The following is a 24,484-nucleotide window of genomic DNA, read 5'->3' as shown; positions in this document are numbered from 1 at the left end:
ATCAAAGTATACGGTACGGTATTGTATGGTTCATGTTATGAGAGTGAATGAGATTCTCTGTGACATCATATAAGTTAAGGTTAAAAAACAGTTAATACCACGGGTAAAATAAGATTGTTTATATTTTAATTTAAAATAAGGGTTTTATATTTAGGATTTAAAAGCTTAAACCCGCCAACTATTTTAGACAGACATGACTTTTCCAAATATTTAAGAAATCATATTGCTGTAGCCAAATTTAATTACAATAAAAGATTATGTGTTGGGTTAACTCCTTATGGTAACAAAAAAATGATATAAACTAAAGAATATTTCAAATAAATATTTTTAACTCACTAAAGATGAAGATAAAATAAATATAAAGCAGGATTTAAAATACGAATAGGTTCTTAGAACTAAAAAAAAAAAAATGAAAAAAACTCTTTTTATTTTTTTCAATTTGTGTATTCTATTTTTCTGATTCAATAAAAATAGCTCTGAATAGCCAAGAAATCTGAGAAGGGATTGTTATATTTTATTAAAATATGCAATATTGATTTTTTTAACGTTATGTTATTAACAAAAGAAATTCGCAAAATTAATTGTAAAACTTCCAGCCTGACAACTAATACAAATAATTATTGTTCTTTTAACCTTTTTATATGATCAAGTTGAAATTTTATCCAGACTATATGGCTATCTGTGACTCCAATATTGGAGGTCACATATTCTTGCTGTGCCTTATAAATATTGTAAACTTCAATTTGTATTTTGTGTGTTGTCATCAATGATAAAATTAAATATGTAAACACTTCAGCAATTAAATCAAGGAATGTGGGGTAATAATTTGTTATGCCCTATATAGCAAGGAATAATGCCAGCGTTAACGTGGGTTGTTTACGGGAAAACCCGAAGCATCTAAATATAGTGTTTTGACCCTGAACAGACATCACAACTACCAAGAATTTAAAGGAGAAAGACTAAAGAAAAATATGGAGCATGGTATTATTGTAAATGGTCTTCACGACGTAAAGAAAATATTTTAGTATTTGATACGATTACGAAATATTGGTTTTGTAGTTTTTTCATACTCTTAACGCAAGTATAATGTATAAATTATATAAAGACATTCATACAAAAATTATCTATATATATAAAAATTTAGCTTCCGTATGTATTTGGCCGCAAAACTCGGAAAGTATACGATGGTTTGGATTGAAATTTTTACAGAACATTGCATCTTAACAGAAGAGTGTTTATATTAAATAAAAGTTTGGGAAAATCCACCGGAAAAGTCGGAAAAAAAAGTTTCTATAACTAAATATCATGGTCACCCAACTTAGTTGTGACCACGCTCGACGATGCTGTACCATATTGTCGAAGTTCAAGCACATCAGGCTACTTTTTTTTTTTTTTTTTTTTTCCTTTTTAAAAAGATTGATGGCACACTGGCAAGTTTTGACAGTCACCAGTGTGCCAACAATCTCCCCCCCTTAAAGTTGTAGTTTGAAGTCACCCCGAGTCAATGTGGAAAGGTAGTGTTGGTTGAAGGTTGTTAGTAAGACAATACAAATTACACCCATGTCTTACCCGGGATTCGAACCCGGAGCCCCCGCACCGTAGCCCGGTGGGCCGTCGACTGCGCTACGGAGGCCGACAGCTACTCGACCATTGTGCCTTGACAACTATAATTTACACAAATATGTATATATATATATATATATTTCAAGAAAGAATAAAAAACTTTATTTAATTTGAAAGTATATTCTTTCGACTCTATTAATAAAAATACGTTCAAATTAAAAAATACATTTCGTACAATACATTTGAAAATTAAATAATTCTTATCTTATAGCTTATATCTTATATATTGCTATTATAATTTGTTATAATCACGTACGTTGTTATGATAATTGTTCGTCCAGGAAAATACACCGAGACTCCTTCAAGAACAAAATATAGTATATAATACTATCATACAAGCTGTGGCCAACCAATCCGGTGGATTGTACTTTTTGGATGCTCCAGGTGGAACTGGAAAAACATTCTTAATTTCCTTAATCCTTGCTACGATCCGTTCAAATGGCCATATTGCATTAGCTCTTGCTTCCTCGGGTATTGCTGCAACATTAATGGAAGGAGGTAGAACAGCGCATTCAGCTCTTAAACTATCACTAAACATGCAATGCACAGAAAGTCCAACATGTAACATTTCAAAAACATCAGGAATGGGAAAAGTTCTTCAGACGTGCAAAATCATTGTATGGGATGAGTGTACAATGGCTCACAAAAAGTCATTGGAAGCATTAGACCATACACTGAAATATTTGCGAAATAATCCAGATCCATTTGGGGGAGTGTTGATGTTACTATCCGGTGATTTCAGGCAAACGCTCCCAGTGATACCTCGCTCAACACCTGCTGATGAATTGCATGCCTGCTTAAAATATTCAAATTTTTGGAGCACAGTAAAAAAAATGCATTTAACCACGAATATGCGAGTTAAACTTCAGAACGATCCAACAGCAGTCATATTTTCAAGACAATTAATTGAAGTTGGTAACGGCACTGTACCTACAAATCCAGAAAGAGGAAAAATCAGCTTATCATCTGATTTATGCAACATCGTAGATTCAAAAGAGGAATTAGTAGACAAGGTATTCCAAAACATCGAAACAAAATTCAAAAATCATGCATGGTTGAGCGAAAGAGCCATTCTAGCGGCTAAAAATGTTGACGTACACGATATGAACAATAGTATTATGAACAGAATCGAAGGTGAAACAATGACATACAAATCTATTGATTCAGTAGTGTACCAAAATGAAGCAGTGAACTTTCCAACGGAATTTCTCAATTCACTCGATGTTCCAGGATTACCACCACATATTTTGAATTTGAAAATTGGTGTGCCAATTATATTGCTTCGAAATATCTGTCAGCCTAAATTATGTAATGGTACACGATTAGTAGTTAAAAAATTAATGGATAATCTTATTAAAGCAACAATTTTGATTGGACTTCATAAAGGTGAAGACGTATTACTTCCACGAATGCCACTTATTCCGACAGATATGGCGTTCGAGTTCAAACGACTTCAATTTCCAATACGCCTTGCGTTCGCTATGACCATCAATAAAGCACAAGGACAATCTTTGCAAGTGTGCGGTTTGAATTTAGAAAATGAATGCTTCTCTCATGGACAGTTATATGTCGGGTGCTCCAGAGTCGGTAAACCATCTGATCTATATGTTTATGCAAAAAATGGGAAAACAAGGAATGTAGTCCTTCCATAAGCTTTACAATAAAAATATTTAAGCTAAACACATTTTTATTTCTTCTATTACATTCCACAGCCATGCACAGTAAAATATTAAATTAAACAATTAATTAATATTAAACTGTGCCACAGCAAAGCGTGGCCGGGTTTAGCTAGTGAATACATAAAAAAAAATTGGCAGTTGATTTTCCAATTTATATTTCAAACAAATAATTTATCTAGGAATGCACTAACAAAATCCTACTTAAATAATTGTTTGTTGTTACATATTATCTTTAAAATATGTGATCGTTTCCCTACGTTATATTTAACCTTGGTTACGAGAAAATTCGTGTATTTTTATGTTGCAATTACACTTAAAATCCGAACTCGGGCACAAAATTCAATGCAGAATTTTTTTAAATGATGTCAATTGTGATAAATACACGCAATTTAATTTTTTTTATATATATTTATGGAAGCGAATAACACGTAAATTCCGTACCCGCCGCTAGAATTCGCTGCCGGAGAGGCTACGTCGACTATTGAAACATTTGATTAGCATAAAAAAAAACTTTTAACTATAAAATAAAATAGCTCCGATGAAACCGAAAGAAATTTAAAAAAAAAACTAAACCCCGGCTGATTTTCGAAATAGAATTTTATTAGAACATTGCTGATCTTTTTTTTTTAAATTCATTAAACTGTCAGTGCTGTAACGTTTCTCTTTGTCTATGTGAACTTTGCGTCGCACTATTTGCTGCAGATCGCAACACCACGGTTACTCATTTCCGTTCCTTGACTTCCGTCGCAATCACGAAATGACTCCTACCAGACGCCCTGCATTTGCTACATATTGCAACACCGCGGTTACTCATTTCCGTTCCTTGACTTCCGTCGCATTCACGAAATGACTCCTACCAGACGCCCTGCATTTGCTACATATTGCAACACCGCGGTTACTCATTTCCGTTCCTTGACTTCCGTCGCAATCACGAAATGACTCCTACCAGACGCCCTGCATTTGCTACATATTGCAACACCGCGGTTACTCATTTCCGTTCCTTGACTTCCGTCGCATTCACGAAATGACTCCTACCAGACAACCTGCACCAGTTACTCTCCTGGGTGGTTCTCGTTCAGGGCGGAGCGCCTATACGTCTTCTTGTGTTCGCATGAACGAGCACCGGTCAAACCGAACGCAGGACGTCGGAAGACATTTCGAGGTGAAAGCGATGGTCACCCGCATTTCACCCAGCGACGTTGCCGTGTTTACGCAAGCCCCAGCGCAAGCCCGTGTTACTTGGGCGCGAGTAACTTTCATTTATTCGGACCGAGCGCTTGACTCACAGGACCTTCGCGAGGCGGTTTTTGTTTTCTTTTGTTCGGGTTGGAGCCAATTAGCTGCGAGCGCGCGCGTCGCGCGAGAAACAGCAGACGATAACAACGCGGTAACATCCTGTTTTCCCACTCGCCCGGGAACACGGCACAAATTGTCCATTATGAAAGTCATTACTGAGTTTGGTCAATGGGCACGCCTGCCTGGACTTGTTTCTTACCTACATTCACACAGCAATAGGGGATGAATAAGGGCGGAAACTGCGCGTACATCAAGTCTTCAATCGCCTCTAAGCTTGTGTAGTTGTTAGTTGTTTCGTCGTGAACCGTGCTTGTAGAATTTGGCGGCAGGCTAAAACTGATAATGTCATGTTTTCTGGATCCTCAACAACGTTTATGTTGTGTTTTTATTGCTTAAACGTATTTATAGAGATCCGTCGCATAGTAAAACAATATTAGGTCCAACTGGAATCGTTGTAAAAATTTTAAATCTAATCTTTGGGTCTCGGCTTATAATAAGAGGCAATGGGGATCTCAAGCTTGTACTCTTTTAATTACTTATAGATTTATTTTAATTATTAGAACAAAAATCTGTTTAATTCGCTTTACAACTATTTTAAGTCAATAAAATGTAGTGAGAAGAATTGTAGACCAAAATATGTGAAATACATTTCAAAACATGGCTATTGAGCATTCTGAAAATTTTAAAATTTAGGAACGACGGTCAATGCTATCGCGGAGTGTAATGAAACCTAGAAAAAGTCGTGGCTCTGCCTATGGCACTATGGGAAATTAGGTAAGAACATTTTTTACAGGCGTCTGAGGGTGGTAAGTAGACATTTTTAATTGGGAGGAATACATCAGTATAAAACCGCTCATTTAAATCATGAAAACTGGCTTAAAAAAATTTGAAACTAAAGATTGAACTCCCAGACAGTAGGTATTCCAAACAAAATGCACAATTATTTACGAGTAAATTTTTTCCGAAAATGTTCAGCCGTTTCACGCATAAACGTGTATTTTAAATACCCTGCAGCGCTATCTGAGCTTATGTAATCAAAATTTACGCTTTGAATTGAACAGTCATACAAAATTATGTGAACGTTTCCGAATGTAATTTATATTTCACCATTCCACAAAAAAATATTATCATGTTAATTATACATAGCAAAATATTTAACGACTCATTTTCTAACACTTAAACATTTATATTATTTGAAACATTAAAAGAAATAATGTATTGTTACCTGCTACGTGCTGACTTCCCATTGGCCAGGAAAACCATTCACTCATCGGAAAGTAAAATTAAATTCCCAACACGTCACACGTCGTCCACACGAAGCGCCGCGGATACCACATGCTCCTGTCTCGCCGTGGCTGAGTGATCACATGACCCGCCGTGGCGGTACCTTCTGCTCGCGGGTTGGGAACGTGGCGGACGTTGCTGCGTGTCGGTGTGGTCTTCAGGGGATACTCTCTCATCACACTTCGGCCTCCACCCGTCTCCAGCCAGTTCCACCTTGAAGAGACGTCACGCAATTTTCCATTCATTCCAATTTTTTACTTCAAGTTTTCTTTTTGACGTGACAACGTCTAATGAATCGAAGAACGCCGGCTGCACGCACGAAAAAGGATGACTCATTGTCCGTTATGCACATTGTCCGTTACGCACATTGTCCCGTTACGCACATTGTCCGGTTACGCTGTGTCCCGTTACGTGTTGTCCCGTTACGCTAATTGTACGCTTGCGCCGCATCTATCTCTCTTCCACTCGATTGGAACAACCATCGATTTCACTTTTTCGAGGCACATTAGACTTGAAACACTCCCATTCGTTTCCAACTTTTCCTATCATCGTCCTATCCTTAACAGAATAACACAGATTGGAAGAAGTTAAATAGCAAACATGTATAAAAGTTATGGTTAAAATAATCTCTTCGCCAAAGTAATAAACATATTTGAATTAATGAGTGCAAATATAAGGAAATTTATCAATTAAATTGTAGATTTCATTTCACTCCTTCTTTGTATCCAGTAGTGATAATTCAATAAAAATTATTCAATTTTATTCATAAAAGAATGCAATCATTTCATCAATGTTTTGTTATAACGTTGTATTGTTAAACTATCGTCCGTGAACCTACTTTACAGACAACTATTTTTTTTTTAATATGTTGGGATTGTGAAGGTGGATTCGACATTATTTTCTTTAAATATTTCGTGAATTTTTCAAAAAATAATCGAGAGTATTTAATTGTTGATCAAATACTCTTTTTCACAAAAGAAGTTTTTATTACATGATTAAATGGAATTTAAGGCAAATACTTGTATCAGTCCTAGCATGTACTAAAACATGGAATCATGTGGTATTCAGTTATGAATTAACCCTTCGTATCATCCTTGCTCTAGAAACTTTATCATATCATTCAAAATATATATATATATATATTTAATTTAAATTTTTTCACAAAATACTGCAGTTGACTTTATTTTAACCCAAAAATTGGGATTTGTCTAACAGAAAAACTATTAAAAACAATCAAAAATGGTAATCATATGAATTTATTAAAAATCATGTGAATAAAACACCAAATAAAATAACCTGAATTATTTAGAGCCAAAGACTAATCTGAAAAAGTACAAAGAATTTTGCAATTACCTGTCGAAAGTAAAAAATACTATATTTTTCCTGTATTAAGTTATTTCAGGAAACCAGACTGTTCGGACCAGTCCTGAGTAATGGGAGTCCAGTGTCTTGTCACTATTTATTTGATATTTGGTTGACTTGTAAATTTTTAATTTGCCAATGAGTCAACCATGCCTACTATAATTCTCACAGGCACGATAGTTGACGTATTATTCAACACAAACTTATAAAACATGTAAGCGAGTCTCTCAGTACTAGCCAGATATGTTAAATGTAATTTTGGTAACTATCTAATTTAAGTGTTCTCTTATTGAAATAATTCTTATAAATGAAACTCGGACACGAGTTTAACTATGAATTATTTAAAATAGTACCGATTTTGATAAAAATAAGCAAAATTGTAATTTCAACCAGTACATTTCTGGACGCGAATCACACGTAGTTTCCGCACCCGACGCTAGAATTAGCTGCCGGTGCAGCTACGTCGACTATCGAATCGTTCGAATCACAGAGTGAAACTTTAACCTTTATAATAAAACGGCTCTGATGAAAGCTTAAAAAAAAAAAAAAAAAAAAAAACTGTTATAAAATAAACCCTGGCTTTATACTTGATTTTTCGACAAAGAAGTACTGTCCATCTTGATAAAAGTAATCAAACCAGTTTTACTTTGAAGTTAACTCTTTGGCTTTGTGAATTTCGGTTCGCGTTATCCGACACAGTTGGCAGCAATGTGGACACATGTTCAATTTTCCAAGCAACTTTCCGTTCCATTCACAAGACTACACCTAGCAAATGCCGTATACCGCATGTTGGATTGGCGGTGAAAATGGAAACAAGTGAACCGAGAGAGCCGCCAGCGTGCTCGATACCTGCTCGATACGTGCTCGATACGTGCTCGGTACCTGCTCGGGTCCGGAGCGAGACAATGGCGGGGAACTTCCCGACGGACAGGTGTGCTCCGACGTAAGGAAACGAGGCGACGTGTGGGAACGGCACGAAGGGGACAGAGGGAGGGGGTGCGGGTTTCGGGAAGGAGGGGGCTAGAAGGTTTTCTGCAGAGAAAGCCAGGACCCTCTCGCACAAGGTCCGCGCGGCGGCCACTGGTATATAAGCTGCCCTCTGACCAGAGGCGAGACATCCTCCGTCAGCAGCCGCGGAAACAACATGTCTCGTGCTCTGGTGAGTAGCGCCCTGGAGGCCTGCCTCACGCTGTCCAGCTCTTACTGGACACCCGAGTTGGAGGGCGCTGTCCAACACTGGTCTCCAGCTCTTACTGGACACCCGAGTTGGAGGGCGCTGTCCAACACTGGTCTCCAGCTCTTACTGGACACCCGAGTTTGAGGGCGCTATCCAACACTCGTCTCCAGCTCTTACTGGACACCCGAGTTTGAGGGCGCTATCCAACACTCGTCTCCAGCTCTTACTGGATACCCGAGTTTGAGGGCGCTGTCCAACACTCGTATCCAGCTCTTACTGGACACCCGAGTTTGAGGGCGCTGTCCAACACTCGTATCCAGCTCTTACTGCACACCCGAGTTGGAGGGCGCTGTCCAACACTGGTCTCCAGCTCTTACTGGACACCCGAGTTTGAGGGCGCTGTCCAACACTGGTCTCCAGCTCTTACTGGACACCCGAGTTTGAGGGCGCTGTCCAACACTCGTCTCCAGCTCTTACTGGACACCCGAGTTGGAGGGCGCTGTCCAACACTGGTCTCCAGCTGTTACTGGACACCCGAGTTTGAGGGCGCTGTCCAACACTCGTCTCCAGCTCTTACTGGACACCCGAGTTTGAGGGCGCTGTCCAACACTCGTATCCAGCTCTTACTGGACACCCGAGTTTGAGGGCGCTGTCCAACACTCGTCTCCAGCTCTTACTGGACACCCGAGTTGGAGGGCGCTGTCCAACACACGTCTCCAGCTCTTACTGGACACCCGAGTTGGAGGGCGCTGTCCAACACTGGTCTCCAGCTCTTACTGGACACCCGAGTTTGAGGGCACTGTCCAACAATCGTCTCCAGCTCTAACTGGACACCCGAGTTTGAGGGCGCTGTCCAACACACGTCTCCAGCTCTTACTGGACCCCCGAGTTTGAGGGCGCTGTCCAACACTCGTCTCCAGCTCTTACTGGACACCCGAGTTGGAGGGCGCTGTCCAACACTCGTCTCCAGCTCTGACTGGTCACCCGAGTTGGAGGGCGCTGTCCAACACTGGTCTCCAGCTCTTACTGGACACCCGAGTTTGAGGGCGCTGTCCAACACTCGTCTCCAGCTCTTACTGGACACCCGAGTTTGAGGGCGCTGTCCAACAATCGTCTCCAGCTCTTACTGGACACCCGGGTTTGAGGGCGCTGTCCAACTCTCGTCTCCAGCTCTTACTGGACACCCGAGTTTGAGGGCGCTGTCCAACACTCGTCTCCAGCTCTTACTGGACACCCGAGTTTGAGGGCGCTGTCCAACTCTCGTCTGCAGCTCTTACTGGACACCCGAGTTTGAGGGCGCTGTCCAACACTTGTATCCAGCTCTTATTGGACACCCAGGTTTGAGGGCTTTGTTAGAAGAAGTTGATCATATAACCACCTGAAACATTTTGTAAATCACCATATAAGACGTACCTACTTCAAAATTTGTTTATCGGACTAACCATCCACAAATTTTAAAATTTAAGCTTTTGTAATACTTGCGAATTAAATTAATGATCCTCGTGATCTTTATAGACACATAAATATACGTAACATATTTAGATTTTCGTACGTTTATCCATACCATTGCCGCTTGAAGATCCGTTGGGATAAAAAAAAAAAGCAAGCCATTTATTTTTTGCACCGGGCACGATCCTGATTGGCTCATTCCATTGGACACCCAACGCATATTAGAACCACAAGTAAAATGTAAAAAAAAAAAAAAATGTTTAATGGAAACTCATGTCAGCCAACTTGTGAAACCAACAAGGTTGTGCTTGTGACAATATTTCGGTGTGTTCACAATCCTCTGACGTTATTCCGACAGCCTGGCTGGAAGGTGTTTGAAGCGAGAGTTTGACGGTGTGACGGGACCTTGAATCCCTGGAGTGGTGAAGGGGGGTAGGGGTTGCTCGCAGGATACACGCTCGGCTGAGCCGCCGCGGTCCCCGGCCGCCGACCTCGGAGGTCCTCGTTTCGATCCCAGGACTCGGTCGCAAGACCAGCAGTTCACTTACTGGCTTCTCAAGACACATAACACTTCGTTAGTGGTTCCACATTAGAGGATATTTGTTAAAAAAAATTTACTTGATTTTGAATAACAAATACTAAATATTCACTTAAAAGGAAAAGTTTTTTTTTTGTCTTTAGACTTAAAGATTTTTTCCAAGTATTTGGCGGAACTCCAAAGTGTTTGTTTCAAGTTAAATAAACTTTCTACCCGTAAATTTACAAAAATATCCGTAAATTCGCGAGCAAACATGGATAGTTTTTAACATGTCGTCTTCATAAATTTACATTGAAGTCGTTTAACCGTAAGGTTTAATGAGGTAGGATTCTGAAATATTTTCCTTCTATTATTTCGCTATATTTTACACAATTTATAAAAAATTCATTAAATTACCGTGTTGTATGTTTAAAAAATTTATATATATTTAACAAGTCCTTATTTTACTGTTTGAAATTTCTTCAGGGCTATTATCATATCAGTCTCAGCATGTACTAAAATCATAAAACTATGTGGCTTACAAATTTTAGTTTTAATTTTTAACCGTTCTTACGCAGCCTTCCCCTTGAAGATTTTTTTTGGTATGAAACTTGAGTTTTTCAGTGATTTGTAAAATTAAAAATTTTTATTCATTGAATTAATTAAACAACAAAATACTAAAGGTTTAAAAAAATATTTAACCGCCTTTATTTTATAATTTTTGTAAATGCCAGAGTTGACATAAAACATTTAAAAACTTTAAATAAAGTCGTTATTTGTATAAATTAAACATTTTATAAACCATAAAATATGGTTTTATTATGAAACAATGTTTAAAACAAGTGAAAAAAATTGGTTGTCTGTAAATTCGGTTTACGGACGATAGTTTAAGGTGAAAACATCATAACAAAACATTGATGAAATGATTGCATAGTTTTATGAACAAAATAGAATCATTTTTATTGAATTATCACTATTTTGTATGGATACAAAGAAGGAGTAAAATGAAATTTACAATTTTATTGATAAATTTACTTTTATTTGCACTCATTAATTCAATTGTTTATTACTTTAACGAAGAGATTATTTTAACTATAACTTTTATGCATTCTTGCTATTTAACTTCTTCCAATCTGTGTTATTCTGTTAAGGCTAGGACGATGTTAGGAAAAGTAGGAAACGAATGGGAGTGTTTCAAGTTTAATGTGCCTCTATAAAAGTGAAATCGATGGTTGTTCCAATCGAGTGGAAGAGTGATAGATGTGGCGCAAGCGTGCAATGAGCGTAACGGGACACAGCGTAACGGAACAATGTGCGTTACGTGACACTTTTTCGTGCTTGCAGCCAGCGTTAATCGATTTATTAGACGTTGTCACGTGGAAAGCAGTATCCAAGGAGCTGAGCACGCAGGTGGTAACCACCTTAACTCGCGCGGCTCGAGCCTCGAGGTCCTCGGAGCCGTGCGGACCGCCGGGCCGAGGGCTTGAGAAGCCGCGCAGAAACCAGTTTATGTACTTGTACAAAACATTTCTCATACCAGTGGACACGGAACAGTACTTACTACAAGAGAAATATTCTTACTTTATATAACACACGGCTATGGATATTTTTTTTTTGCATACATGAAACACGTTTTTCGATACAACACTAAAGTATATCTTACGAAAATTGGAGAATGTTGTTATATTTTAATAGATTTTTTCATGCAAAATTTTTTTAAATATTAAAAAAAATCATATATATGTAATAGTTGGCCTTTATTTTTTATTGTGCTTATTAATTTTCGCAGTTCATACTAAAAAGTGATTCAGCGAACGATTTACAAATAAATTTAACTATTTTAAACCAATACAATTAATACATGCTACACCCTCATTTGTCTCTTTGCAGATTGTTTACAGTCACAATTTTGTAGTTTCAAATGATATTTACTGGTTTTCATTTTGTTTCAAAATAAAATGTGCAATTTTTCTTAGAAAAAATGCAATGACTTGTCACGCAAAAATAAACGCGTGAAAAACACAAGGCCCTTCTCCAATGACATGGATACATCTAACACGGTCATTTATAATGGAAGAAAAATAACATATTTATTTAATTTCCTATCCGTTCGCAAATTCCATAGTGCAATGAAATGTGAAAAAACGCCAAACCTATAAGATTGATTACACGTCTTCTGTAAGACAAAAAATAAATAAACTGTATTAACATCTACGGTATTTTTCTTATGTTATAAAATATTATGTGAAAAATAAAAATTTGGTGGCCTAGATTAAAAGGCCTAATCTTATTAAAAAAATTCGTATAACACGCTTATATATTACAACTATATAAAAAAATATTTAAAAAAAAATTTATTTACAACAACAAAAGAAACAAAAAAAATTGCTTAAAGATAGATATAAATTGAATTGAAACAATTTTGAACGTTGTTTTTAAAACATAAATAACCATTTATGATACAACGGCCAAATAATGAACTCCTATTGGAGGTACGAAGTTGACCTGAATGGATATCTTGTTGCAGGTGTTCTCTGCTGTGGTGGCAGTCCTGCTGGGACTGGCCAGAGCCGGGTACCTGGGTGGCTACAGCGGTACCGGCGGCTACAACAGTGGGTACGGCGGGTACAGCGGTGTCGGAGGCTACGGCGGCTACGGCGGCTACGGAGGCCAAGGCATCGGCTACGGAGGCCACGGCAGCGGCTACGGAGGCTACGGCAGAAGCTACGGTGGTTACAGCGGGTACAGCGGTCTCGGCGGCTACGGAGGCTACGGCGGCTACGGTGGAAACGGCGGATACAGCAGCGGGTACAGCGGATACGGCAAGGGCTACGGCGGCTACGGAGGATACGGCAGCGGCTACGGAGGCTACAACAAGGGCTACGGAGGCAACGGAGGTTACGGCAGCGGCTACGGAGGCCACAGCTACTGGGGCTGAAGAACCTAGCAATACGATGCTGCCAACTTCTATTCGTTTGCGATTCACACGATGCCGGTCAAATATTAATGCGCCACATCGTGGTCAATATCGATGTTCCCAACTGTTAATAATTATTTTTATATTTTTGTTTGATTCCTGAAACCATCAGTATTGTAAATTTTCAATAAACCAATTTTTTTCGTATTTTATAGTTTTTATTTATGCCAAATGTTGTTTCCTAATGACTTGCACAGTTTTATTCTACAAAACAACTTATGGTCCTACTGAAAAAATGGGGTTACATATATTGTTTTCATTGTTATAAAAATCTTTTCTGCTGAATATTATGATTATTTATAAAAATGTGTTGGTTACAGAAAAGGAATAATTCGTTGAATTTCGTTAGAGGATGTTATTAAGAAAATAATTCCCAAAAAAAATTAAAATTTTTTTAGCAATATTTTTTCACATAAAAATAGGAAGTTTTAATTACCTATATTTATTTTAATATTTTGCTCTAACAATCTTCACATATTTTACAAAAAGATGTATTCGCTGCATGATAAATCATAATATAATTTTATATATGCATCCAAACAATTTTGCATAGGCGAATGATTAGGGTAGTTCATCAAAACAAACGTTTGTCACGTAAATCACTCATTATTATGTTATTGACCACATGAAAATTTTTATTTTAGATTCATATAATAGATTTTTTATTTAATTAAGTACCCATAAGTTTTTAATCATCGTAAAAGTGGTTTTTCATTAAAGAATTAGAAAATTTAATCAATTTATCAGGGTTTCATTAATTTCTGCCACTAAAAATTATTAAAACTACAAAATTTCCATCACATATATATATATACCTATATATAAAATTATTGTAGTCTGAAGTACTTTTTATATAATACAGACATTTAAAGGTAAGTAACAATTTTTTCACGGTATTCGCTTACCTAAAAAAAATACATTTTCTAAAGTTTTGTTTTTGTATAAGATTCAGATACAAGTTGATATAGCCAATTATTCATCTCCAACATAAATTTGCATCACGTCGGGTTTGTTGAGCATATAAATAGATATTATTGATGTACGTAAAGCTTAAAACGGGTTAGTTTTCAATACTTTGGATTAAAAACTTTACACTGTAATATCCACATTTTTCATATATTGAAACGCTGTTTAATGTTTACATAATGCATTTGGTAGGAAGGTGTAATTATTAGTTAAATTAAATTATTTATTTTTTCCTTTTATCTCTCAAAAATAATATTTTACAAAATTAACCAATTTTAAATATATATAAGAAAATTAATTATTTTAAATGAACATTTTAATAGTTAAAATTAGTTGTTAGGGTTTTTTAGTTTGTTGTGTTCCGGAAAATCCATTGTTAAGCTATGGAAAACGTTAAAAAGTAACATTTTTAAATACTTTATTCAAAATTTATTAGATGCAAAGCTATGCATAGTACTTTTCTAATATTTTATTATATGAAACATGTTCATTTTCACTATAATTAGTATAATAATGATATCTAGTTTAAAATTAAATTAAAGAAACTTTTTATCTTCTTACATGTATTGGTTCATAGTTATGCCTATTTAATTCATTTATTTAAAATGATTAATTGTAATAAAAATGTTTTCCCGCCGCTTTTAGAGAAAGCGTTTTCTTTCTAGGCAGTACATGCTAAACTTCACTATCACACAATTGAAATATATGGTTACCTTTTGCAATTGCATGCAGGCGGGTCTCCTACAATGAAGCTACATGCATATTCGATGACATATTCATGCTAAAAGGTGGCTGAACCACCTATAATATGTCATAATAATTATGTCAAATCAAACAGAACCAAGTAAAAGTACCAATGCAATGGTATATGTATACGTCTTCCACTTCTGTTTTTTGAACGGTGTTTGTAAACAATTACATGTGGTGTTTAGTGTTCGTAGAAATACAACTTATTACTTTTGACTCCACATTTGGAAAATGGGAACCACTAGTTGTTCTTATAAGAAGTGTCCATTTAAAAAAAAAAATGGGTTGTCTGTAAAGTCAGTTTACGGACGATAGTTTAACGTGACAACGTCATAACAAAACATTGATGAAATGATTGCATACTTTTATGAATAAAATTAAATCCTTTTGATTGAATTATCACTATTTTGTATGGATACAAAGAAGGAGTGAAATGAAATCAACAATTCAATTGATAAATTTACTTTTATTTGCACTCATTAATTCAAATATATTTATCACTTTAACGAAGAGATTATTTTATCTATAAATTTTATACATATTTGCTATTTAACTTCTTCTAATCTGTGTTATTCTGTTAAGGATAGGACGTTGATAGGAAGAGTAGGAAACGAATGGGAGTGTTTCAAGGATGATGTGAAGGAAATGGCTTACCCAACACCAAGATGCAGTCAAAAATAATATATTTACGTCACGGACTCTGCAACAATGCTAGGAGGAATGGTTTCGTAAAGAGCAATAAAAATGTTACATTGAAATGCATGAAAATTGAATTACGCCACGGACTCGGTCGCAATGCTAGGAGGTTCTAGTTAGCAAAGAGCAATATAAAATGTGCGTAACGGGACACTTTTTCGTGCGTGCAGCCGGCGTTCATCGATTTATTAGACGTTGCCACGTCAAAATCAATGTTACGTGACAGAAGCCGTATTTATGTCAACTTTAGGTTGCTTCAAAACAAGCTGAGCTACTGCCGCACGTCCGACCAAGTAAGTGGATTCTCGAACCTGTAGGAAATGTTTAATAACATTCCCAAACATGTAGTGGGCGTTTTTAACTACTTACGTTTTTGGAATATTTGCAAAAAAAATTATTTATTTCCTATGCATATGAACATTTTACTAAAAAAAAAAAGAACAGTTAATAAATTTTTAAAGAATGATTTAATTCAATTCCTTATGGCATTGATTCTAGGATAATTTTATAATAATTGACACGATAATTTTTGACAAATATATTTCCAGTTCTAAGTGGCCAAACCTTCGGAATAAATTGTACAAAAAATGCATGGTATTTTTTAAACATTTGGTTCAAGCGTTATTTTACGTTTTGTTAATGTTCGACGTTTTACCACCTTTCATGTAAATGTGCAAATAGTTACAGAATGTATGAGACTAAAAGAAAATCTTACTTCACAATTTAAAAGATTGATTGCTCTACTGTCAGTCTAGCTTGTTTATAACCTTAAATTTTGTTAGTAAAATAAGACAAATTCTATCAAAAATTAAAAAATTAAATCTTAAAAAATCGTGTTTGCAATGGATTTAATCAATAATCAGAAATGTTAAAATATCTCATCATGGAATTGTTTTTCTATACATTACTTAAAATATTTTTATTTATTTATTTTTGCTTTTTTTAATATGCATTTCATTTGTAGAGTTTAGTTTTCAAGAATTGAAAAACCTAGTATATAGAGCAACTACGCCCTCTCAACTTACTTTTTCCATGCGCCTGAGATTCTGTGAGGCGCTTGTTAATTTACGTTTTACCGTTTGAAAACTTATGAATGGACATAGACACACCACGTAGCAAGATTATAGCTTTTTTTCTAAAGTTTATTGATAAGGATGGAAGTTTTCAATTGAGTCAATTATGTTCGCAGGGTTGGTTCATATATCTGGAGTATTTAGATAGTGTTCGGACTTTGTGACTTATGTCCTTGTTGTGTGAAGTGTTACTTGTGCCCCTTTTGCGTGTCGTATAAACAGTTCGGCAAGATGGCGGGCCGCATACAGTCGGGTCGTTTGTTTTGTATTTGGCTATCGTTTCGTTGTCATATTTGTATTCACTAAATCAGACTTTTAATATATTTATGGTCCTCCGGAATAAATTCGTTGAAATAAAGAACATTTGGTCCACACGGGCCGGATATTTACCAGTAATCGTGCGTGTATTTGTGTCGTGTCTCGTGACGCTCATCTATTGTGATAGCGTTTTTTTTTTGATCTCATGTTGTCGCAGTGTTGGTGAATACTTTATTTGTCAAACTTTCATTCCTTTATTTCTGTTTTGTGCATCAAACGGCAAAATGAATGACAAGACAGAAGTGTTAAAGATTCGTCTCGAGCGTGGGGAAAACAGGTTATGTCGTGCCGATGCACTTGCCGATAAAGTGATGAGTGACGATACGCAACGTGAGTTGTTTATCGCAACGTGTCGTGATCTGTCACAGTTGCGTACTTGTTTTGAAGACGATCACTTGTCTTTGGAGATGTTGCTCAAAGATGACCCGGATTTCAACAAAAAACAGCACAGTGATCGCCTAAATGCTTTCGACGATACGTATTATCGTGTTCAGGCAATATACATTGCCACGTGCAACAAGAATAAATTGCATGACGGCACGAAAGCACCAACTTCGCACAACCCATCTCAAGTAACTCTTCCAGCTATAAAACTACCTCATTTCTCAGGAAATCCAACATAGTGGCTTAATTTTTCTAACCTCTTTACCACATTGGTGGTAAACAATGCTCACTTGAACGATATTGAAAGGTTATCATACCTTAAAACATCACTGTCACCAGAACCACTCTCTCTTATCCAATCCCTGCCATTGATCAATGATAACTTCAAAGTAGCTTGGAATTTGATTGAACAGAGATACAAAAATCTCAGGCTTATTGTGTCACACCACATTGATGCCATTATGCAGGCATCTACATTGTCTCTTGCTCATCCTGCTTCATTAAGTGTCTTGGTGTCAGTGTTAAATGAACATATGGCTGCATTGCGTACTATAAAACTAGCAGTAGATTCTTGGAACCCACTCTTGCTACATTTTTTTGGAAAGGAAGCTAGATAACCATTTACGTCAACAATGGGAACTACATATTTCTGTGAGTGACGCATAAATGCCTACATTTGCTCAGTTTTTAGCCTTCCTTGAAAGTCATCGCCGGGCTTCGGAGGCAATGTCTGGAGCCTCCAGTAAGTCAGGGTATCGAGTAAGGCAGGCAAACTATAGCACTGTATCTCAGTCTCGCTCACAACACACTTCACTGTTTGTTGGAAACACATTTGATTCTGCTGTAAAGTGCAGTGTATGTGACAGTGACCACCCACTTTACAAATGTCCACAGTTTGTACAATGCAAGCCAGAAGACCGCTACCAGATTGTCAAGAGACTTAACCTTTGTTTAAACTGCCTGAAAGCATCTCATCAAATGAAACAGTGTTGGTCAAAAAACAGCTGTCACTCATGCAAGAGTAGACATCACTCGCTTTTGCACTTCACTGAAGCCAACACGCATACACTCTTGAAAGAAGAAGCAACTTCATTTCAGCATTCTCCACCTGAATCTGCAGCAACAAAACCTACACCAGCTGTTGCATTGGCTACAGCTCAGAGACCTGGTCAATCAGAACCCAGAAACATGTTATTATCCACTGCCTTGGTGGATGTACAAGACAGTGTCGGTGGTTACCAGAATTTTCGAGCAGTCTTAGACTCAGCCAGTCAGTTGAGCTTCATAACTGAACATTGTGCCCAGCTTTTGGGGTTGACTCGTCAGAAGGCGTTCTTACCAATTTATGGACTAACACAAGATCCCTTACACACAGCAAAGGGATTAGTTAAATGCTGCATTAAACCAGTTGGAAAAACAAACCCACAAGTGCCACTTGCTGCATATGTTGTACCGAAAATAACTGCAGATTTGCCCACATTTCCTGTACATTCTGACATGTGGGATCATGTACTTCATTTCAATTTGGCTGACCCGACATTTGCTACTTCAAGTTCTATTGATATTTTGATTGGAGCAGATTTGTTTCCATATATACTCACAGGGCACAAGCTCAGTTAGGCACAATACAGTGCACATGGGTACTCGTCGAACACTGTGGGAGTCGGATCTGGGGTCTACTTTACACTGTTCCCAGGAGGGTAGAAAGTTTATAACACTGCACCTGGGTCTTGGCTTGTTGTGGCATACTGGCATGTTTAGGGTGGGACACAAATAATCGCTCAGGTAGTAGGGGATCCTGCATGACCTTAAAGGACGTCCTGAATGGTCGGGTTCCTCCCCGCTGACCTTGTGGGTGCTGCCTGCGAGTTGAGGACCATAAACTGCAGCCACGCCCTAGGGGTGGGCGTCGCATGTGGATACAAGTCAAACAGTGTGGGGGTCGGGTCGTCACAGATGCACTCACGGCCTGCTGCCTCTCTGGCTTCGGGTAGTACCCCTCCTCGTCCCTTAGATTCGTCTTGCCATCCGACAGGTGGCACTAGGAGATGTCGACGCCATTCTCAGAGATTGGATGCGAGAGGCCCTGTCCTTCCTCGGACTCCTTCCCTTTGTCCTCCGAGTCCGGCTCCACGACAGTCACTCAGGACTCGTTCGTTCCCGTCCAGGGGCTCTGAAGGCAAAGAGGCGCCTCAGCTACCCGCCCCTCATACTCACTGTCCCTGGGCTCCGCCACTGATGGCTCCCAATACTCCCGCGGCCCCTGTCGCTGGCAGCCCCTTCTCACCATCCCGTCTCCAGGTAGTCCAGGATTGCTTCCAGGCCCTGCCAAAAGTCCTGGGCAGGAGGCCCCTGACATGCCCCCTCGCCTCAAGCCCTACTGGGCACTCCCACTCCCACATCCATGGGCGTCGAGTCCGTTGTTGCGTCAGGTGGTGTCAAATCCGGTGTGGTGTCAACTGGGGCCGAGTACGACAAGTCAATGTGTTCCGCCATGTCTGTGCCAGTGGGCGACGGGTCCATTTGGGAGTCCCCTGCCTCCCTAGGGGCCTGTGGACGTCTCCCCCTACGCGATTTTGAAGCCCTGGTTTCTGCAGAATGAGATGTCGTTGGTACAGTTGGTGTCTTGTCCTCCCCTCTGCCCTGTGTCCACCTCCATGTCCGTCACGCATCCCAGGTCGTCTCTGTGTATATTTGCCGGTCTACCACTTGGCGTCTGTACAAGGTAGGACGTAGGTACAGCCTGATGCAGAACCAGTCGGGGACCCGCCCATTTTGGCACCAACCCCACGCAGAACTTCTTGGTGCCTGATGACAGGGGATGTTGGCACACATACACCTGCTCGCCGGGCGTCAGCGCGGATGGCGGCCTGCCCGTCTGTGGCGTGTGCTGGTGGAGGTAGGTCTCCTGCCACAGCCTGGCCTGCTCCCGCTTCCCTGCCAGCTCGCCCGGCAGCGCCAAGTTCTGCCCTTGGACTAGTTCTGCCGGTGTGTACACCGTGACCATACTCGTCCAACATCTCAAGCAGTACATGAAGGCCAGAATATGCGTGTCCCATTTGCTGTGGTCCTCACCCAACCGGAGACGGAGCTGCGCCTTGATCTCCTGGTTCCGTATCTCAGTTGGGTTGGCCCTCGGGTGGTATGTGGGGGTAGTGTGGTGGTAAACCCCCCACCTTCGACATGCCTGCTTCCACCTGGCTTCTGTGAACTGGCAGCCGTTGTCGCTTAAGACCACTGCCAGGTAACCAAACTGGGGGTAGACCTCCCTTTCGAACAGGGCTATCAGCGTGCCTTAACGGACATTGGAGATGGGGTAGGCCTCCACCCACCTGGTGAACAGGTCTGTGACAACCATGAGGAACCTTTTCCCCTTGCTGCTCCAGGAATAAGGGACCCATAATGTCTACTGCTATGGTGTGTAAGGAGTACTGGGTTCGTCTGGAACGCTGCTGCTCCTCGCCATCCGAACTCCTCACCTTGCAGTGCTAACAGTGAAGACACCTCCCCAAGTACTACCTGACATCCTGGGTCAATCCCGGCTAGTGGAATTTGGTGCGCAGCGCATATACTGTCTGCTCCGCGCCAGGGTGCCCCGCGAGCTGGTGGTCGTGGAAGTACGCGAGGATGGCAGCTCAAGCATCCTCCGGGACACAGATTCGCCAAGACTCCATGTCTGAAGGTGCCCTACTCTGCAGGACCCTGTCGACCACCCTCTGGTATGGTAACACCTGGATGCCACACACCTCCACAGCATCCTTGGTGGCAGCATCTCCCCACTGCACCTGCTGAACAACACTGATGAGGTCGGCTGGGGTTCTTGGGCTGATGTGTCACCGTATACAGGGCTGCACACCCGGACGACTCCCCTATGGAGGAGGAATGGCCCTCAGGGGAACCAGGTCCTCCCAGGACCCTTCATCCTCGTACACATTGGTCGGGTCAGGGTGCCGGAAAAGCTCATCAGTGAGCTTCCCCGTCACATGCTCAACTTAGAAGGTGTAGTTCTGGAGGGTCATGACCCACCTAGTAAATTTAGACTTACGCCCCTGCCTGGTATTCAGTCATCTGAGGCATTGGTTGTCCTTCCTCGGGGTGAACTCCTTGCTTTCGAGGTAGTGCCTGTAGCGGCTGACCGCCCACACTACCGCCAAGCTTTCCTGCTCGTTTACGTCATAATTCCTCGCAGCCAGCCCGAATTTGGAGATGTGGCGTACTCCAACACTCTCCGCTTCCCATCGGGGCCGACCTGGTATAGCACCGCCCCCATGCCCACCTTGCTGGCGTCCGTCTGCAGGTACAGGGGCTCCCCTGGTGCTACACGTGAGAGGAAGTGACTCTCCCGGAACAGGCACTTGACGGCAGCAAGGGTACGGTCTACCCCGGCGGTCCAACTGTATTTCGTCTTGGGCGAGAGTAGGTCTGTGATAGGGGAATTCACCATCGCGAAGTCCGGGATGAAGGACCGCAGCCAATTCAAGAGGCCCATGAGGCGCAGCAATTTCTTTCTTGTGCATGGGGTGGGTTTAGTCTCTCTCAGTTCCAAGTGCTCCGGCAGCGGCCAGCAGCCCTCCGCATTGACGATATGTACCAAGTATCGGAGCTTCGCCGCCCCGATGCGGCACTTACGGGGCGCACATGTTAGGCCATATCTGGCCACCCGCTCGAAGACCATGGTGAGGTGTCGCGCATGGTCATTTCACGACTTGGACCAGACGATCACGTCGTCCAGGTAGGCCGTGAAGAGTTCGCCCATGAACCCCTCCAGGACGCAGACCATCATGGTCTTAAACGTCGTGGGGGCGTCCATCAGCCCGAACGGCATGATGTAAGTGTACATTTATATAAATTCTTTTAAAGTTTTTTTAATAAATTTTTATTATTAAATTAGATTATTTTTTTTTATGATTATTAAAAATTTTCCCGATTTCCTTACATAAAAATTACGGATTTTCAAATGGCGACTGTAACGGAAATTGCAACGTTAGTTTTTTAAATATTTTATTAAATTTTATTAATTTTTTTTTATAAATTTTTAAATATTTTTCATTTTAATCGGATAGTAAATAAAGATTTTCATGATGGCGGACGTAACAGAAATTGCAACGGTGACATCATAATTCAAAATGGCAGAAAACAAAATGCTGTTATGTTCGAGAAAACAAAATGACATCATTCAAAATGGCGGATCAAAGATGGCGGATCCAAAATGGCCGCCGGGGTCAAGGTCAAGGTCACGGGCATCCAAGATGGCCACTGGATCCCCGGATCCCCCTCCCTCATCCCCTGTCCCATGATGAACCAAACCTATCTACTCAAAGATGGGCAACCCAATTGGTAAATAGTGGACTGGAGCAGGTGATGGGGGAGAACACCAGGATGAGGAATAGTGGAGGACAAGGGGGATTTGGGAACCTACTAGATGTGGTGCTGGTGAGGCCTGTGGGGGTAGTAGTAGGCACTACGGTGATGGAGGGCATCAGCGACCACAAAATCCCGGTGGTGGAATAGATATGAGATGGAGGGAGGTGAAGGAAAGTAGGGAGGAAGTGGTAAGACAGTGGAGCAGGGCGGATAGAGTGGGGGCGGTGGCATTCCTAAAAATGGAGTTCTGTAGGTGGGAAGGGATTGCAGAACTAGAATGGAAGTGGGAGGCTTTGAAAAGCATATTGGAGGAAATGGTGGAATGCTTCGTACCCCAAAGGAGGATATGAAAGGGAGGCGACCCACCCTACTATGGAAGGGAGGTAAAGATGTTAAAGAGAAAGTGCAGAAGGCTCCACGCAAGAGCCAAGAAGCGAGGTGGGGAGGGGCTAACCACAGAAATGAAGGAGCTGGCGAAGGAACTGGGAAAGAAAACTATGGAAGCAAGGGGTGTGTACATGGAAAGGTTGATGGAGAAAGGGGGGCGGGGAAACTGGGCGGATCTGTACCGATATGTTTGGAGGGTAAAGGGGGAGAAGGGACTACCGGTATTAAAGGAGAGAGAAGAGCAAGAGTGTGTTAGTGACCTGGAAAAGGCTCGTTTGTTGCAGGAGCAATACTTATCGGTTTTTGTAAATGGTAGCGTATGGTGTGGAACACAAGGGGAAAAGACAGGGGAGAGGGAGGGTTGGAAATACAGAGGGATGATGTATTAAGGGATTTGAGGAGGCTGAATGTGAGGAAGGCGGTTGGGCCAGATGGGATAGGAAACAGGCACCTCAAGCTGGGATGGTAGGTGATCGGGAAATATCTGCAAGTACTGTATGCGCAGTCACTGGAGGAGGGACAGCTGCCGAGGTAATGGAAAGAGGATGTGGTGGTGCCAATCTATAAAGGGAGTGGAAATAAGGCACACCCGGCAAACTATAGGCTGGTCAGGTTGACGTCGAACGTAGGCAAGGTAATGGAGAGGCTTGTAGTGAGGTACATAGTAGAAAGGTTGGAGGAAAGGGACTGGAGGGGTTACTCCTGTGAAACGCAGATGGCGGGGTGGCTGGAGGACTTGGTGGAGGCAGTGGATGAGGCAAAGCAGGTAGACGCTATTTTTTATAGACTTTTAGAAGGCGTTTGACAGGGTGCCACACAGGAGGGTGATGGAAAAGGTGGAGGGGTTGATAGAGGACAGGCGGGTGGTAAATTTAACAGGAAAATTCTTGAGGGACAGGATCCAGCGAGAGAGAGAGTTGGTAGGGAATAATGAGAAGAGGGAAATGTGACGTCAACAACACTAAAGCTATTCCAGTAGATGGCGTTGTTAAGCAACACTAAGCCAATGAGTGTTTGATATGAGGTTAGACAAAGAAAATCAATTGTATACTTATATTATTTGTGTCTTTTTAATTCATGTATTCACTTAAAAATGCCTACACGATCTTTAAAAAAATCTTTTTTATTATGTCGGTCAGATCGAAAAATATTATTCATATTTCATCATTTCATCAGTATGTAATC

The 24,484-nt window shown here is 40.3% G+C and overlaps 1 protein-coding gene across 1 annotated transcript; it reads left to right on the top strand.

Moving 5' to 3' along the window:
• Positions 1-8,328: 8,328 nt before the first annotated feature.
• On the top strand, positions 8,329-13,511 carry LOC134540124 (keratin-associated protein 19-2-like). Its single transcript, XM_063382649.1, has 2 exons — positions 8,329-8,403; positions 12,915-13,511. Exons 1-2 carry the CDS (start codon positions 8,389-8,391, stop codon positions 13,323-13,325), a joined length of 426 nt encoding a protein of 141 aa, XP_063238719.1. The 5' UTR covers positions 8,329-8,388; the 3' UTR covers positions 13,326-13,511.
• The last annotated feature ends 10,973 nt before the right edge of the window (positions 13,512-24,484 follow it).

Source organism: Bacillus rossius, chromosome 16 (assembly GCF_032445375.1).
Source record: "Bacillus rossius redtenbacheri isolate Brsri chromosome 16, Brsri_v3, whole genome shotgun sequence".
In the NCBI taxonomy this organism is placed as follows: domain Eukaryota; kingdom Metazoa; phylum Arthropoda; class Insecta; order Phasmatodea; family Bacillidae; genus Bacillus; species Bacillus rossius.
The sequence above is the reverse complement of the archived record's forward strand: the minus strand, read 5'-3'. Positions and strand labels throughout refer to the sequence as shown.